This window comes from Aythya ferina (assembly GCF_964211825.1).
Source record: "Aythya ferina genome assembly, chromosome: 18".
NCBI classification, from domain to species: domain Eukaryota; kingdom Metazoa; phylum Chordata; class Aves; order Anseriformes; family Anatidae; genus Aythya; species Aythya ferina.
Genome location: NC_140317.1, coordinates 1,630,716 through 1,648,819, shown reverse-complemented (window position 1 = coordinate 1,648,819; position 18,104 = coordinate 1,630,716). Strand labels below are relative to the sequence as shown.

At 40.6% G+C, this 18,104-nt stretch overlaps 1 protein-coding gene across 8 annotated transcripts in view; it reads right to left on the bottom strand.

Annotated features, from left to right (window-relative positions):
• Positions 1-18,104, bottom strand: part of DNAH9 (dynein axonemal heavy chain 9) — a 200,061-nt gene that overhangs the window by 47,291 nt on the left and 134,666 nt on the right. For all 8 annotated transcript variants that reach the window (XM_084491757.1, XM_084491762.1, XM_084491761.1 and 5 more), the window contains 3 exons: positions 16,421-16,591; positions 14,446-14,568; positions 1,571-1,764 (listed from right to left, as the gene is read on the bottom strand). In XM_084491757.1, coding sequence (XP_084347883.1) covers positions 1,571-1,764; positions 14,446-14,568; positions 16,421-16,591 — 488 coding nt within the window. The remainder of the gene's footprint in view (positions 1-1,570; positions 1,765-14,445; positions 14,569-16,420; positions 16,592-18,104) is intronic.

Sequence of the window (18,104 nt, the reverse complement as noted above, 5' to 3'; positions counted from 1 at the left end):
TGGCTGAAGAGAGGATTGCGGGGTATGATACTTTTAAGGAGAAATCAGGAAATCAAAGGCATTTTGACTGTCATTATTACCACTAATAGTTTCGCATTTGCTTTGGGGATATGAGGTTTGCTTGCCTAAACAAAAGCTCTTCCTAGGCCATTAGGGACTACTTTCTGACCATGTTGTATTTCAAGAAGAATTTTAGTCACAAACATCTACGAAGTCTTGGGGAAGGCATTGTAAACTGTTACTGTTTGAACGTGTTTATGTTCTACCCTACTTCCATGTAAGAAACAAACAATAAAACCACCCCATATTTATAGTTCTTGTGCAAACAAAAAAGCTTGACATAGCTCTAAAAATATCCAGCCAAGCTTTAGAATGTGGATTCTCTTACCTTTTCACAAAAGTATAAAAGAAATTGAAATTTTATGTTCTGGTTATTTTTGAGCTGTAAGAGTACCACTATTTTGACTGAAAGAAATGAATTAAACTTGCTGAAACAAAATATGCACTTAAAAGCTCAGAAAGACAAAAGCTTATTCTACTCAAGCTAAATAAGAAAAGGAAAAGCAGTGTTTTCAGCTGAGTGAACACATGGATAGTCCAGCCCTAGAAGAGTAACTAATGAAAAAGAAGATGGTTTAGAATGGCATAATTATGATAAATTATAGCATTTGATTGAATAAAATATAATAACACTGACCATAATGAAACTTCACTCGAAGTCTTGACTGCATTTTTCTGTGCATTTTAAAGCACAAACAGAAATGTAGCTCATGCACTGAGTAATACAATCTGCTACGTGCACCTGTATATGCACACATTCCAGATGGTGGAGCAATATAAACTATTTGAGAGGCAGTGGCATAAGAGGCATTGTAAAAATGTCAGATCATAGACTACCAGGACAGAGAAGGAGAAAAAAAGTCCTAATGGAGTGAAAGACCTTTAGTTTCTCCTGGAACAAGCATATTGCTTTTGCATATGTTCACAAAGTTTAGACTCGCCTAGTTACCTTTAATACATAATTCACACCTACAACTTTCAGAACTAGCATCACATAAATTTTGAATTTTATAGAAAGAAAGAAAGAAACAAACAAACACCTCTATGAGATTTCCCTTTACTTCTGCACTTTATTCTTGCTCCTAAGGAACAACAGCCATAAACAATCTAGTAACTAATATTGACCTTAACGAATTCTAGAAGTTGCATTGATTATAAAAAGACTCTAGTGCATGTGTAATGCCTGTATGATGGTGCTCGTTGCTGGCTTTGCATTTCTGCTCTTTACTCAGTGCTAGTTATACTGCTTCCGTCACCGCTGGCAATATCAGGGTTAGATCTCCTGAAGCAAGAAATTTCAATTAAATGAAGTGTTGACTCTGACTCTTGCAGAGTTCAGAGACAACTCATTCAATCAAGACCCCTTTATAGTAAACCATTTTGCCGAACTCATATCCATAAGAAATAAATCTAAACATATTCCTGAATTACTCCTGTTCCCTAGAAAACACCGACCCAACGTTGCCTGATAAGCAAGAGCATTACAGAGCCAGTGAAGAAGCGCCCCTACCTGACTGCGTAGGTCATGCGGTCAGGACGGATAGCTCTCATTATGCACAGGCGCTGCAGAGCTGACTTGTTCTTCCATTCCTGGGGAAACTTCTCCTTTTCAGGACACTCAGATTCAACAAACTTCTTCCACCGTTTTGCAGAACCCTCAATATCCCGATCCAAGTTTCTGAATTCTTCCATAGATGAGAGAGCCTAGAAAATTCAAGGAAGGTCTTCAGAAAAACAGTCCTATATGTCCTTGAACTTGAACTGTTTTTCTAACACTACTGGCTGCTCATGCTTTCCTCTATCAGAAAGGCCATAGTTGGAGCCTAGGAACCACAACCAGAACCCCACAAAGATCAGATTTTGTCCTTTCTCCTTTTCCCTGCTCTGTTGTCAGCACATTGTCACAGTAACAGATATCAACATGGGTGATTTGCAAGGCCACAGCAAAGGGGGACTGGGGACAGTTTCATACTTGTGGAAGGTACATGCTCTGAGGGGTTTTTTGCCACCTGCATCTTCTGAACTGAAGCACGTCTCAAGGCTGCCCACAGAGTGTCAGCTCTAAAATCATGCTGCACCTAACACAGATTCCCTGAGGCTTCCACCCACATAACTGCGAGGACCTTCTCCTGCCAATGAAGCCACAACTGCATCCAGGTCTTCTCCCCTGCAGCGCAGGCACGGTGACATGGGAGTTTGGAAGGGACAACACAGGAAAATCTGGCGTCATCCACAATGCAGCTTTCCATAACCCAAAGTGAGAGGAAATCTGCTCTCCTTGTTTCAAAACCAGAACTCAACAATCTCAGGTAGCCAGCACGTGGTACTATGAGTTATCCCAGAAATGAGCGATTTGAATGTGGGCTGGAAACCGTGAGCCCACCTCTGACAGGAGAGCACACTGCTGGCATTCCCATGAGCTGCAAGTCTGTAAATAGTCTCCCTGCTGCTTCAACAGAAGGCATTGCGCAGCAAAACCACAACTGATGGTAAAACCTGCCTTTGGGTCTGGGGTGCTGTCTGCATAGCTTGGTGCATGCACTGTGAGAAACTACAAAACTGGGACTTCGCCATGCAGCTGAGCAACCACAGACCCACAAATCTCATTAAATGCAAACTGTAAATCCAAGAATTATAGAATTGTTTAGGTTGGAAAAGACCTCTAAGATATAGCCCAATGGGCAGGTGATGCCTTTGTATAGACATGCTTTGTATAAACACATGTAAACTACTGTGCCAGTGTAAGATCACTGGGTTCTTCATGTCCCAAATACAAAGTCTAGCTTCTTGGTGCTACAGGCCTGTAGCAGAAACAGGTAGCTGAGGAACATCCGGAGGTGATGTACAGCTGAGCAATGAAGTGCCTAAATGATAATTACAATGAAAATGTAGCTAGAGTTTTTTCTTTTTTTTTAATGTTCCTGCCACTGTAAAGAAGTGGTGTCTATAAATATTACGCAGAGAAGTAAAGAATCCAAATTATCTTTCATACAAGTGGTAGCAAAACATATTGCACTACTTGTAAGGTTCTTTTGGATTTCAAGCAAAATTCTCGCTGAAACAAACATCTTCAGCATATTTTGCATAATCTAAAGCTGCAAGCAGTTGAACATGAAGAGGAAAAGACAAGTGGTGTATAAAAGACAGTGAATGAGCTATTTGCTATAGAAACAGAAGGACATGCTCAGAGCAAAGCAGAAACTTCTTGATGGGCAGAGGTGTTCCGCACCATTAATGCTCCAGCTCACATCCCATACAGCTCTGCTACAGAAAGCAGTCAAGAAAGCGCCTTGAAAAATGCTGGTGTCATACCTTGTTCAGATCAACTGAAAAAATACACATTTTTCAAAGGGCTTTGAAAGTCAAGCAAATGCCTTGACAGAACCGCTGAGAGATTGCCTTGGATATGATGCTGTTGCAAATAAGGCAGAAGACACTGCAGGCCACTCTGCTGGAATGGAAGGAAAGCCATACTGTCCCTCTGGAAAGGCTTCCCAATGAGAGTAGGAGAGCAGGGTTAAACTTTGGTCTTTCTAACAGACTGAGTTTACTTAGAACCATGCTTCAACCTGGACAGTGAACCAGGGGAAAAAGCACATCAAATAGGCTCCTTATAATGAATGAGTTCATGCTTTCAGCAGTGAGAACACCAGTAGATGATGGAGAGAAAGAGGTCACAAGGTTGATCCCCGTCAGTGCCACTGACACAGAACATTTGCTGAATATTACACTCATAGCATAACAGATGCAATGGTTGGAAAAATCTTCAGGAGGTTTCCAGTCTAACCTCATGCTGGGAGCCATGGTACCAAAATGCTGAACCATGGTACCAAAATGCTGAACTCTAAAATGGAGCCTCCTCAGCCCCTCTGGGTGTTCTGTTGTAGAGCTGCACTACCCTCTTGGCAAAGATTATGTCAAATCTGAACCACCCTAGCTGCAATCTGTGACAGTTGAAACTTTTATTACATTCACTGCAACTAACAAGGAGAGCTTGGCTCAGTCATCCCTCAGCTGTCCTAACAGAAGCTGTAGGCTGCTATGATGCTGCTGCATGGTTGTCTTCTTCAACCTATACAAGACACTCTATCTTTCTTCACAGGTCAAGTGCTCAAGGACCAGAGTCAGAGCTATAGGCACAGATTTACTTGTAGATATTTCTATACATGCTTCTGGAACAAGTCAAGCCTTGACCAAAGTCATCATTTCATCGGTAACTCTACAAAAAAAAGATGAGAGCAGAGCACATGCAATACCACTCAATAGCTGCAGAATGGACTGACTTCGTCTCCATGCCAAACTGCCAGGGACACTGAGAACTGTGTGAAGAAGGGTGTGAGCAAAGTAGTGACTCAACAGATGTTGCTTCCAAGAGTGGATTATTTGTGATGTGGAGAAATTTCAGCAGCAGAAGCCATTGCTCTAAAATCAGAGCCACATCTTGCTTTCTGTGGAAAACTGGAAACCAGTATACAGAACATGAGAAACTGAAATTCACTGGAGCAACACCGTACATTCTGATCTGCCAAGTGTCTTGTCCTTGCAGTGATAAATATATTTGATGCACCTCTCCTACCTGCGCACAAAACAGTAATAAATGCTGAATTCAGTGGATTCATCAGTGCAAGTGCTTATATAAAACATTTTAACATTGTTGACTTTTGAAGTGAGTTACTTAAAATATCACTTCAGAACTTTGGCTGCTGCTGCTGCTTCGAGAATTCTCTTAGTGATGTTAACAAGGGAGACTCTGAAAAACTGCTTTCTTCTTACAGAATGACAGACATGTAATCAGAGATGATAGTCTCCCTCTCTCCCTGAACAACATGTTGCAGAATTAAGAAAGCTCTAATTGCAAGTATAAAGTCTCTATTATATAAATTAACACTAAAATTTTCATTAGTCAACAATTTTAATTGCATTTATTAGGACTGATGGTATTAATAAGATATGTTACTATTTAAAAGCTGCAGCAGTGAAAGCTATCTCAATCAGTAATCTTTCTGTGAATATTAATTGCTTTTCAATACCTGCTGAGATATTTTCCAAGAATCTTAGACCAACAATAATATATCACTGTTTCCAAGCAGCAGGAGGTAAAGCAGGAACATAGATAGGGACAGATCAACCTGTGTAGTAAGGCTATTTTTGTCAACATAATGAAGAATAAATTTGTCAATTAAAGTTGTCATGGAAATGAAGAGAGACAAAAAACATTGACCAAAATAAAATATGAGCAAAAGGACTGGAGGGCTCTAGTTCTCGTCTATGCAACCCACATTATAATCATCTCTGATGGCTGGAAACAGGAGGGTCTTTGGTTTATATCACAAAATAAGACTTTGCCAGCAAAACAGGGCTTCTCACACTATGTCAAAGCACGGATTGTTGTTCTCTCTGAGTGATTTTTCATTCACTGAATCACAGACAATTTGCTTTATCACTTCAGTTTGCTTTGACAGTTTCTCCTCTAAGTCAGAACCAACTTTAAATTGGAGCTGAAATGTCAGCAGTTCCATGAAGTTCACAAACTCACAAATGTAAACCCACTCTTTTCCCCCAAGCTTGTAGGGAATACAGTGAGTATCAGCCATCATCTTGGAGAAGGAAACCCTAGTTACCACAGCACAAGAGTTGCTGATGTGCACTCCTTGAGAGAATCAACCAGAGGCCAAAAGGAAAAGGGAAAGAGCCTGAAGACAAGGACATGACAATGTCTCAGAAGGACAAGGAGAGGTCCTAGGCAGATGGGCACAATGAGATGAGGTACTCATCTCACCCTCACTGCTTGCTGCCTCCAGAGGCTGAATCTCCAGTGGAAAGAACAGCTTCTTAGGCCTGGTATCATTGCTGCCACATGCAATTTATCTTCTATTGCCAGATATACAGCAACAAGCTTTTGTAAATCTATTAGAGAAAGCACATATACTCTTATCACAAAAAGACAGTTCTTCTAAGGACACTACACAGTCGAAACTGGTCCCAAGTTTAGACACTGCTTCATAACATTTTATTTAATCTAAATCAAAAAGAGATTATCTCTTTGTTTTCTTCCCACTGGCACTAAAAGAAAACATTTTAAAGACTTTATTATATATATACTATTTCCATAATTTAAAATATCCTACCCCAGCATCATCTAGCTCTATTCTTAACAGCTCTGGGGCAAGCCTAGCCAAAGCAGCTCCTCATTACCATGCTCTGCTCCACCATAACTAACATGGAAAGTAATGCTTTGCTAAGTAATACAGATGCTAGGTTAGGTTTGCTATCCAGGTTAGGAGTGCTTCCAAAATGAGAATTAGGATTAGATTCAAAGCCTACTAACGCTGCAGTAATTTAAAGCATTCTAGCTGGGCAGCTGTCCCCACAGCTTGGCTGCGCATGTTGGAGCTATGTTCCAGCAACCTGCCTGGGAGACACAGTGCTCCCAGGGAGGAACAGGGAAGTCCCATCACAACTCAACATCCTAGGCTATCTGTCTGTACATGGCATTGTATAGTTTGGAGAAGTTTATGTGTGAAATTTGCAATGGGGTTAAAGCAGAGTGGCTGCATGAATGTATGACACTTGGAAACAACTTCATTTGTTTTCAATACATCCTCTGAAGGTCTTCCGTTGTCCACCCACACTGTAAATTATGCTTATATAAGTAAATATTCATAATTTCTTTTCTTCATTTCCTGTGGGTGGCTCACATCTCCTTAGGAATACCAGCATCCTCACAGCTGGAGAAAGAGAGCTCCTGGAAGAAGTCAAACCTGCATCTGGCTCAAACTGATAGATTGGATCATTCAGGAAGGAGACATATAGGCAGATGAATTACTCCATCTGAATACTACTGTTAACTAGGAGAATTAATGTAGAAAATGATGGATTATTTCCATCTTTCCAAGACTAGGTTTTTGCTTGTATTATTCATTCACTGAAGGTGTTGTTCTCTGTTTAGCTACACTACCTGCATTATTCAACTCATGAGGAAATCTCTTCTGAAGGTAAAAATAAAGACATGATGGTTTTGTCAAACTTCAATCACAAGCTATCTATGCCAGTCCTTCACTGTCCTCTGTCACACATTTTCCAAATGTCCAGTGGGAATCTTTTGAGCAGTACTTTGAGATGTCTCTTGCTCTATCTTCGACTTATTTATAAAACTGATTGCTCTCTTCCCTTCAGAGAAGCCTTTTTGAAGATTGTACCCTCAGTCTTCAGGCCGTCAGACATAACTCCTCCTTTTCTCCTCCTCAATCTCTCCTCACAGTCATGTTCTCATGACACTTCTCACTGCTTGCCTCTGTTTCCAGAATCTACACATCCTTCGGGAAATGCAATATGCAAAGATCAAACCAGACTTGTCCAGGGCAGAGGCCTGGACAACTCTGAGTGAAGTGGTGAGTGTGTCCCCACGACTCTGTTGGACTATATTCATTGCACAAGGGCGTTCCTATTCAGGTACTGGTGATAGTGAGGTGCACTGTGGTGCACACAGTGGGGATGGTTCTCAGATCATCAGTGCCTCCGCAGAAGGCCATCTTATTATGTTCTTCTTGGTGTTACCAGCAGGGTTCCAGAGATGGCTCTAGAGATGTCAGAGGTCAGCTGAACTATGCCTCAGACACTTAGTGCCTCAACACTGCCACGCAAAGGAAACAGTTATGAGCTGTACCATGTTACAGAAATAAGGAGCTCAAACAGAACCTTTACAGAAGATGTAGATTTGAACAGATGAACTTATAAAGAGGAGCCATATCCCAGCCATCTCCCTTCATTGCCCTTCTAAACACATCTTACATACCTAGGCACAATATTTTGGGTCCAAAGTGGGATGACTGCTTGCACTCCCTTCATTGTTAGCAGAGCTCTGCTCTCTGCAGCCACTTTTGGGACCACAGCTTACTCGAATCTTTTCAGGAGTGCACTGCAACTGATTTTTTTTCCTATCTTTCAAGCAAAGCAATATGACATTAAAAATACACAATGTCTACATATATATATATATAATATATTTTATATATATAAATATATATATATATGATATCTAAAAGATATCTTTTCCATTCCATTTAGAGGGAGCAAGGAATTTACCATTCAAAATGACCAACTAACGGCAGGCTCCAAGTCATGGCAGGGTGCACTGCAATTGAAGGACATGGCCATAGAGACATCCAGAAAAACTCAATTTCCACTCTGCAATCAAACCAACAAAGTACGTCTTTAAATATTTGATGAGATCAAAATCTCTGCTGTATCTCAGATAAATATCACATGATTAGCCAGCAGGTTAAAAAAGAAAAGGAAACAAAAGACAGAAGGATCTCAAGTAGTATTCTGAGATGCTGTGAATATTTCTCTGAGACTTGACTGCTGGTGAGGACAGATGAATGTCCTTAAGAAACTTACAGATGAGAGCAGATAAATGCACATTGGAGTGTCATAATCAATGTTTTCTATCAAAGATGCACTAAAAGGCTGTACATCTAAAGAACTGAGTTAACTGAGTTAATGGAAGAGATTTAATTAAGACTATGATTCTCTAGCATAATAATAATTTTGAATGTACACAGAAAGCTGTGAGCTGCAAGTCTTTCATATCTGACCAGCCTGATCAAAGGACCTTGCTTATGTGAAAAGAACACAATATATGCAGCAGTCTGTATCACAATGAATCTTTGACGAGAATGAAAAATTTCAGGGTCTGAAAACTGTATAAAGTGAATGTTGGAAGAGCATTTTCTGTTCTTTTGTCAGGAAAATCCAGTTTTCTTAAATGTAAAATATATGATATGGCATTTTTTCTCATAAGCCACACACAAAATCTTATCATCCACATTCTGCAAAATTATAAATATGGAGTTAATACACTACTTTGTCTACTGCTGTTCTCCTCCTCGAAAGCTGAATTCAGTATTTAGAGCTCATTATTCAACATCACGTTATTAAACAATGCCTTTTCAGTAGCGTTTTCATATCTACATAATGAAAATTCTTCCTCTTCAGAAAAAGAGGGGGGAAATGATTGGGATGAAGAAGTAATCCAAGTTGGCCAGGTGTATTCTTGCTGTTTATTAACTAGCTTCACTTATCCTATGGGACACATCTGCATTCAGCAATGAGAACGCACTGCAGAAAATATCACAAAGAAAATCAGACTTGGGAAATGTTCGTTTATGTAATGGAGATCCAGTGCTGCCTCTATCCAGCCTGAGGGAACAGGCTGTCAAGGCAGGAGCCAAATGCACACACAGTTAATCACAGGCAATGGTTCTACAGGAGGCACAAGGCCATGGGGTCAATGTGGACATGGCTCCACAGGAAGGGAGCACAAAGGGAGCTGGAGCATGGGAGAAGTTTGCAGCACAGAGCATTGGGAGACACAGAGAAATCCATTCACCAACACTGAGCTAATCTCAGTGGCCTGAGACCCACCCCAATCTCCTAAAAAGGGCTAGTTGCAGCCAAGGCAACCACAAAAGCAAGGGCCACATTGACACACAGAACCTGATGATGCCATTTCTGTATCCATGCTCAGAGCAGAACCATGGCATGAGCTGACTGCCTTCTGGACAGATGAAGAGCAGCTCTACATGCTGCTCTGGGTTGAAGGGACCCCAGTGCATCATTTCAGACAATCCTCATCTCCTATACAGGTAACAATACCTTCAGCTTCAGGTTGTACACAGAGGAAATTGAGTTTCCCTCCGTGGAAATCTTCAAAAGCCACCTGAACATGGTTCTGGGCAGCCTGGTCTAGGTGGCCCTGCCTGTGCAGGGAGTTGGACCAGATGACCTCCAGAGGTCCCTTCCATCCTCATCATTCCGTGATTCCATGATCTTTTGGCACTGGAGATTTTCCAACAAAGGAAGGGAGAAAAAATGGGGAAAAACCTACAAAGGACCACCTCTACACTGATTCTGTTTTAAGTTCAATCTTAAAAAAAAAAAAAAAAAAGGGGGGGGGGGGGAAGAAAAAGTGGTCCCTTGCACACATTTCTGGCCTGATGCCCTATGCAGTTCAAGCAGTAGCAGCATTGTATCGTTGTGGTCTAAGGTGTGGCTATACATTTACACATAAAAGTGACCAACAGTCAGAAGAAACAGACAAGCATGCACGCAGAGAAGAAAACTTCTTCAGAAGTACCAACAGAAACCACAACTTTCAAGCTAAGAACAGGGAACACAGCAGGTGAAGCAATTATATTGAGTTGTAATAAAGGAAATTGAAAAAAGAGAGAAAACGTCAGTAAAAGAATACTTCTGACTTCTCAAGAGATCACTATTAAATACCCACAATAGTGGTAACTGAAACAACCAACACTATGGAACACGTAAGTCAAGGACTCAGGAAAGGTACTAGATTTACTCAGTGGCGTAGTTTTCTCCCTATCCTGCTCTTAACTAACCCTTCCACAAGCCAGAGGCAGTATTTGCACCGAGGCTGGCAGCTGTGTCCTCTGCTAACCTCTCCCCTTACTCCAGAGCTAACAAATGTGCCTCCACAAGGGCTCCACAGGAATTATCTTCTCCCATAAAGGCTGACTAAGGAACTGAATTGAGTTAAGCTCAGAGCAGCTTTTTCTCAACCTGTACTAAGTTTGAATTCAGTTCCTGTGCCAGGCTTAAGAAAGCACTAAAAAGCTTGTAACTTACCTATTTTTCCAAGAATATCAGCAGATCTAATAAAAAATATTACCTTTCCCTAAAAACTGAGCCCTTCTAGACAGGTACATGGATTTCTTCATTCAGTAGTAAATATTGAGCTTCCCTGGCACAAATGTTACAGCACACAGCTCTGGGAAACTTTTTGCTGAACTTAAAAGAAGCTGGAAGATAAAACCATAAATGTGTGTCAACTGAGCAAGTATCATGAGCTGAAAACAGCTGCACAACTGCAGAGCACTATTAGCCTGTATATATTATTAATCAAACAACAATAAGAAATAATCTGCTAAGTTACACAAGGCTGTTTGTATGCCGAGAGTCCTCAACATTTAATGAGGTTTTCTTTGAGGTTAATGTGCCCAAAATTGGAGGCACAGAATGGGCCACAAATATCAATATTCATTTCTTTTGGCACAGCTATCTTGGCCTGATACCTCTGGCAAATGCAGTGTTTTGTGCAGGAGCATTTTCAATGTTCCTCTGAAAAAATTATACAGAATGCTAAATTCCACTTCAAATTTGAAATATGAATCTGAAATGTATTTTGCTCAAGCTTTGTTGAAGAAACAATTTATTACAGCACTTAATCTTTCTGATAAAAGAAAAGGAGATTTTAGCCTGCTAATAAGCTGTATAGAAGCCATGACTAATTAACCTAATTATAGCAGTCTGTGACAAAATGTGATTGTACTAAAACTATGCCTCAAGTAGCTGGAGTTGCCAAAAACTCAAAGGCTAATAAAACAACACACATTAATAGAACATAAACACTAATAAAGTTGACATCAGCTGTATTATTTATAGTAGAATCAATATTGCAAACAATCATCACAAAAGACAATCTGAAGAGTATTCAGTAGCCGATAATGAAGAATTCATTATCCAGAAATCCTGAAATATGTTAAGTTAGGGCAGATTATTGACCAGTGGCTGCAGCTCCTCGAGATGTGCAGTTCACGGGGACAGCAGATGCACAGTGAGGTTAGAGACATCTCATTCTTGGAGCCCTCCTGGACGCATTCACATCCTGCCATCTTACAGCTCAGCAAAAGGGTGCACAGAGCAGCTTCTTCTTGGTATTGCGCAGTTTCCATCTCAATCACAAACCCCAAGAGACTCAAAAGGAGAGAGGAAGCTGAGTGGGAAGGGCTTACCTCAAAGAAAACCAGTTACTGCAATTCAGCTTCAGGCGGCAGTCCACTTCTATGCTCCCTCTACATTTCTACGTGTCTCACAATAATTCTCCAGCAATCCCCATACACACAGCGACTGAGTGATAGCTACCCAACACCACATCAATTTCGGATGGATGGGCGAAAGATAGTGGAGTGCAGGCTGCTGCTGGCAATAAAGCTGGGGCATGCAGCTAATGGAAAAGAAGACAACCTTGTGCAGTGATGCACTGACACTGTTTGAGCTCTGATGAGTATGAGCTCCTTACCACTGGTCTCATGGCCAGGTCAGACACAGTATGCTGTGCACTTCAATGCTCTTTCTCCTGGATATGTCAAATACACAAGAATGGCAAGAATTAAGTCTGAAGAATGAATGATAGGGAGTTGATGTTCCTTCTGGTGTTTATAAGCCTGAGCTGACTGTACCAACGTCATCACAGTAGTGAGGCAGTTGCAGCAATCATGATGGAGCACAGGGGTACATGAAAGGCCGTTATACCCATGTGTGGAATGGAGCTGGCTGGCACAGAAAGCATCATCTCACGAAGCAGAAAACTCACTGCAAATAGAGAAGGTGTCTGCATGGAGAGTGTTTCACCTTCAGGCAGGGTTGATAAAGGCATCCTTGTGCACTACGAGTATAATGTTTTCTATGATGCACCAAAGGATCTCCAAAAGGAGAATCAGAGCCTGATACCTGTGCAATATATGGTGGAAGTAAGTTCACCTTCCAGAAGAAGCTTGTAAGACTGAAGTAGAAAGAAGCTTTGCAGTGCAGAACCCTTTCAGTCAGTAAAGAATTCCAGCTCAGAAGGACTTGAGGAACTGAAATGCAGAGTTCATGATTTATATCCCCATGCTAAACATGAGCAGGGACAGAGCAGAGTTTAGAAAGCCTGACATTTCAAACAATAACATGTATGTGCAGGTACGATCTATAAACACCACACAGTCCAAAGAAAAAATACGCTATTGCTAAGCATGGGCTTAGTGGCTGAGCTTCCCTAATTATGTGTGTTAACCTTAAGTGTTCATTTAATTTGTCTTCCAGGGGATAACAAAAAGAAAGCTGCTGCTGTCTAAACAGCAAAGCACCAATAGTAAACAAAAGGTGATTAAAGAAAAGGGCGTAGATTTTTATTTTTTTTTAAATCCTCCATTATTATGGAAATACATCTTTGAGAGGATGAACAGGGCTAGTTAGTTTAGCAAGAAGTTACAAATTTATTTTATGGCTGAAAATGTGATAGTGACATTTTCAGGATGAGCTAGGTTGCTTCTGTTTGCAGAATGAGGAAGAGGCTCCACCTTCACTGCTGGTGAAGAGGTAGAGATGGTAATTCCTGGTCAGAGCAGAGATGTTTGGCATGAATATTTCCTCACCATCATTTGAAATCTCTGTGGGTGACCTGGACTAGCAGCATCAACTCCATTTGATTTCCGAACTGTTGCCTGAACTTAGAGTTCTGTCTCTGGGTTACCTTAAAAGAAGGTGTTTGCCAAGCAAAGCACAGCCGAGCATAGCCTTGACTAGGACATGTGGCACCACAAGCCAGGACTTCTGCAAAACTCTGGTTAGCCACCAGAAGTTGTATGAACAGGAAAATAATATCAGAGATGTCTTGGACCTTAAGACCTTGTCTGGTCATCCTCCAGGAACTAGACACACTCTCAGTGTGTTAGAAGGGAAAGGAAGGGAAATGCCAATGTCCCAGAAGAAATTTTAAGAACTATTCTGATGAAACCAGGATGTCTTTCCTCCCCACTTCACAGAACCACAGAAATGTCCCATAAAAGCAGCATGTTATAAATAAAATTGATTCTTAAATCCCAGCAGGTGCCAGAGAATGATCAGCTGTCACAATAAAACAAAGGTACAATCTCAGGCAAGGTGTGAACAAACACGTGTAACTTGAAAAATATTCCTATCCCTTCCATAAAACAAATCATGCCCTGCTGAATCAGGTCCAAATCCAGCACAATTCACATCTGTTGAAAAACGGGTGCAAAGTTGGGGTAATGCACACCTCTCTAGGATGCTCTTCCTCAGCTCTCGCTCCAAAACACATGGCAGTTGTTAGACTGCCTCACTGCCACGATAGCATTTTTTGTAGGTCTATCACCTGGCACTGCTCTGTCCTAGGACATCTCTGCAGATGGTCATATATGCCTTTAAGTCTCACCTCCTCCAACATACAGTGAAAATGTCAATGTCCTTTACAATCTGTAACCACAACACCCAGAGGACATTCTCATTCCCATCTTACAGAGAGAAAAGCCTAAATCTCAATGGGAAAAATCACCTTCTCGGAGACACACATCAGGAGTAGAGTCACAAAGAGCCCACAAAATTGATCTTTTACCTTAAAGTATATTTTACCCAACTGTAGGTACCTACAGAACTCTCAATTTCTGTGGCATTTTTGTGCTGCTTCTTATACATGGTCAGAACTTTGCTCACCCAGTGCTATAAGGTCTGATCTGACGGCTGCTGAAAGGCCCTCAGAAGAGACACGGGATGCTGATTTCACACAGCTCAGATGAAAGGTACCTTGATTCCTCCCCAGGAGTAATTAGACAGGAACTCCACAGGGCTTGTGACCCTGGTCTGTGCTGGGTATCTTAGTAGGAAATCCAGTTCTAGTGCGTTGATTTCTTTACTCATCAGAAGTATCTGTAATTTCAAACAAACAAGATATCCTTGAGCAGTCAGGATACAAAGCAGTGACGTACTCTATCAGATTAGTTATTCAACTCAAGTAGCTGTCAAATGCTCAGCTAAAAAGTACACAGTGCCCAATATTAGAGGGGTGTGATGAAACAAACCCTACAGATGCTTTGGGTTTCCCCAAAAGAGAACCCAGAATAATCATAAAGACAGGCAACTTAAGAAGGTCAATATATAGGAAAACTACATGTATGTGGCAAAAGCTGTAGTTTAGGTTCACACTGCTGGCAGAGACACGGGTTGGAGGATGTGCTGCAGTCCCTGTACTTGATATCTGCAGCTAAATAACAGATAACTCCTGCAAGGAACCACAGCATGTATCCCTAGGGTAGCATCCCTTGCTACTAAGGTCTTGCCCATCTCTCACCATCTTGTTCAATTTTGAAAGTAACAGGAGACATACTCCAGTATGAGAGAGTGCTAACAGAAGCCTCACACTACGTGCACCAAGAGAATAAGCAGGTCCCTGAGATCTCAGACAACAGAGAGCTGGAGAGCATCTGGCCATTCAGCTACTCCCAGTGTTTTTAGCACCAATGGTGTCTCTGGGGAACACGTGGAGTAAGACTGCCAGAAAAATACTTGAGGTAATTCTGGAGAGCCCTGTGGGTTCATGATCCCAGCTGGAACTGCCATTCCAAGTGTACTGACAGACTGCCGAAATGCCAGAGACAAAGTCCAAAAATCCTGAACAGTTTCTGGGAGGAGAAAGAGCAGTGCTGGAATGGTGAGTTTCTCATTTCACTGTCACAAATGCTAGGCTGTACCTCATTATTGCCTACAGGGCAATGGCTTCAGAAGCATGCCTGGCATCTCCTCCACCAACGATGGTAATGAGCTACTCAGTTCAATAGCCAGCTACTTTTTTATACTGGAGAATCCTGGGTCTCATTATCTAACTGTAACTGTGAATGGTGGTTTTCCTGATGTGCTGAAGTGATTCCTTAACTATTTTCAAAGCATGATGTAGTGATGTGTGCTACTTATATAATATATATAATACTTATTATATAAGTATTATATATATAATGCTTATTAATAAATTATTTAAATTTATTCAAATATATTTGAAAACGTAGGTGTCTTTTGGTTCAGAATTAAGCCTGACTGTAAAAAATAAGTTGACCCTTAACACGCAGACAATTAATTCAATATACCATTAGTTCCATTCATATATATATATTTACCTTTTCTTTTACACACAGTATTTTGCTATGTAGAATTAAAAAAAAGATCATGGCAATCACTGGCAGACCTGTGCAGTATTTGTGCAGCTCAAATTTGGTTCATGTCTGCATTCTACATGTTGAGGCATTTAAGTAGTCATTCACTGCACAAACTTAGTAACAACTTCATAACATAATGCCAAGAGCTGTTTACTGTCTGAATTTGATTTCAGCACAGAGGTATACAAATGTCTCCTTGCTCAAATTGTAGACTAAAAATTATAGTATTACGCTAGACAAAAAAAAAAAAAAAATAGCAGCTATGTAACATGCATTTCTTTTGGCAAAAATAATCAGACTCAAAGACCAGCTTCCTTTTCTGTTCTTCAGGCTCTGCAAGCAGGTATGTCTCTCTCAAACAACCGTTTGTCAGTGTAATGCAAATCAAACACAGCATCTGTGACTGTTATCAGCAAGACAGGCAGAGAAGGAAATCAGTTCCACAACCCTTGTATTTGCTGCTTTGATGCTGAAGGCCATGGCTGTAACGGTGCGGGCCTTCTCCACATGCTGTTATCTTTGCCAGTAAAATAATTCATTGCATACAAATGGCATACAACAGTGGTGTTTACCTGGAATGTGACTTGAGCAGTGTAGGTCAATTTATCACACTCAAACAGCCCTCGGGTCGTGTACTGGAACACGGAGAAGGTAATGCTGTCAATGAGGTTCAGCACTCGCACTTTGAGGTTCTCATCTGGAGGTGCCCTCTCCATGGCTTTCTGGAACACAATCCTGAATGCCTAGGTGAGGAGACAGAAAGACCACAATGGCTTCCAGACGCTCTTTATGTGGATTACCTGAAGTGCTGCAATAAGTGAAGCCAACTCAGACACTTGATCTCTGCAGCCCACCCACCCAGCAGTACAGTCCACAGCCTCAGGAGGCAGGTGAAACATCCACAGACCAGTCTCTGTGTCTGCTTGTAGGTGCTTTTTCGTGAACATACAGACAGACATCGATGACAAACCCCATGACACTGTGATTGCTTGGGCTTAATAAAGTAGTGTGGAGACAGGCAGACTGAATTAAGACACAATGAGTATAGAAAACATTTCTCAGACCAAGTACATTCTCTCGGAGTGATTACACACCCCACTTTCTCTACAAACATTGAGCCAAAGATACTGGTGTTCCCAGAGGGAAGCATACCTCTCATTTCAGAAACATTGTTGGAACTTAGAAAAAGCAATTCCCATACATACAAAAATGTCCAAGGAGTATTTTACTGCCTGGATTCAACTAAGGACTGGGTAAAAAGGGCAGGCAGGGCTTCACCATATGGAAGTGGGATTAATCAACCAGCAAATTCCCCTTGGGAGTGGGTGCATGCATCAACAAGGATGCTATTATATAAGATACTAAGGATTCTTGCAAAAACATTCTGATCTAAATTTATTTTTTAAAAATAACACAATAAATAAATAATAATAAAAAAAAAAAGACTTAAAAAAAAGACTTAAAAACTTCCAGAACAGACTGAAGAAAATCCATTTGCAAATTATCAGGCAACACTAGAGAAAAAAAAAAAAAAAAAAAAAAAAGAAAAAAAAAAGAAAAAGAAAAAGCCTATATCCTGATTAGCAATGCAAAGACTTGATACACTGGGACAAAGTTAATAGGAAATAACCAGGCCAATACAAATTAATAACACCAACCAGGCGAGTCACGGCTATGTTGACAGCATTATGTTTAGGGCTCTACAAAGGAAGAATGATGCCTCAACAAATTAAAGTAACATTGATACCTACTGCATTATTAAGTAACTGCAGAATGGATTTTCCTACTTACATTTCTTTAAAGCGTTAAAACATGCTGTGGAGTCACATATAAATCTCATGTTTGCTAATTTATAATGGGCTTTTAGCTGTGTTGTAAGTATTTTTAAAATCATCTCTGTGTATCTTTACACAATGCTTTATGATCTGTCATCAAAATTTATTAGATAAAAACATTTCACCAAATAATTATCTATGTATTTATACACATTACTAATGTTAACTGGAAAACATAAAACAAACAAAATACAGATGAGGTAGATTAAAGGTGAAACTTCAGACACTCCTGTATCTGCCATGTATATGTAGAAAATTAATCTTTCAAAGGGCACCCTTGCATGAAAGATACATACATTTTCCTGGGAAATGTATTTCAGCATATGAGTTGTAGATAATGAAAAGAAAAGCTTCTTTGTGGATGTGGCTCAAAATATTGTATTCTCTCAATTACTTTTTCCAGGTCACTTGGCAATGTAAG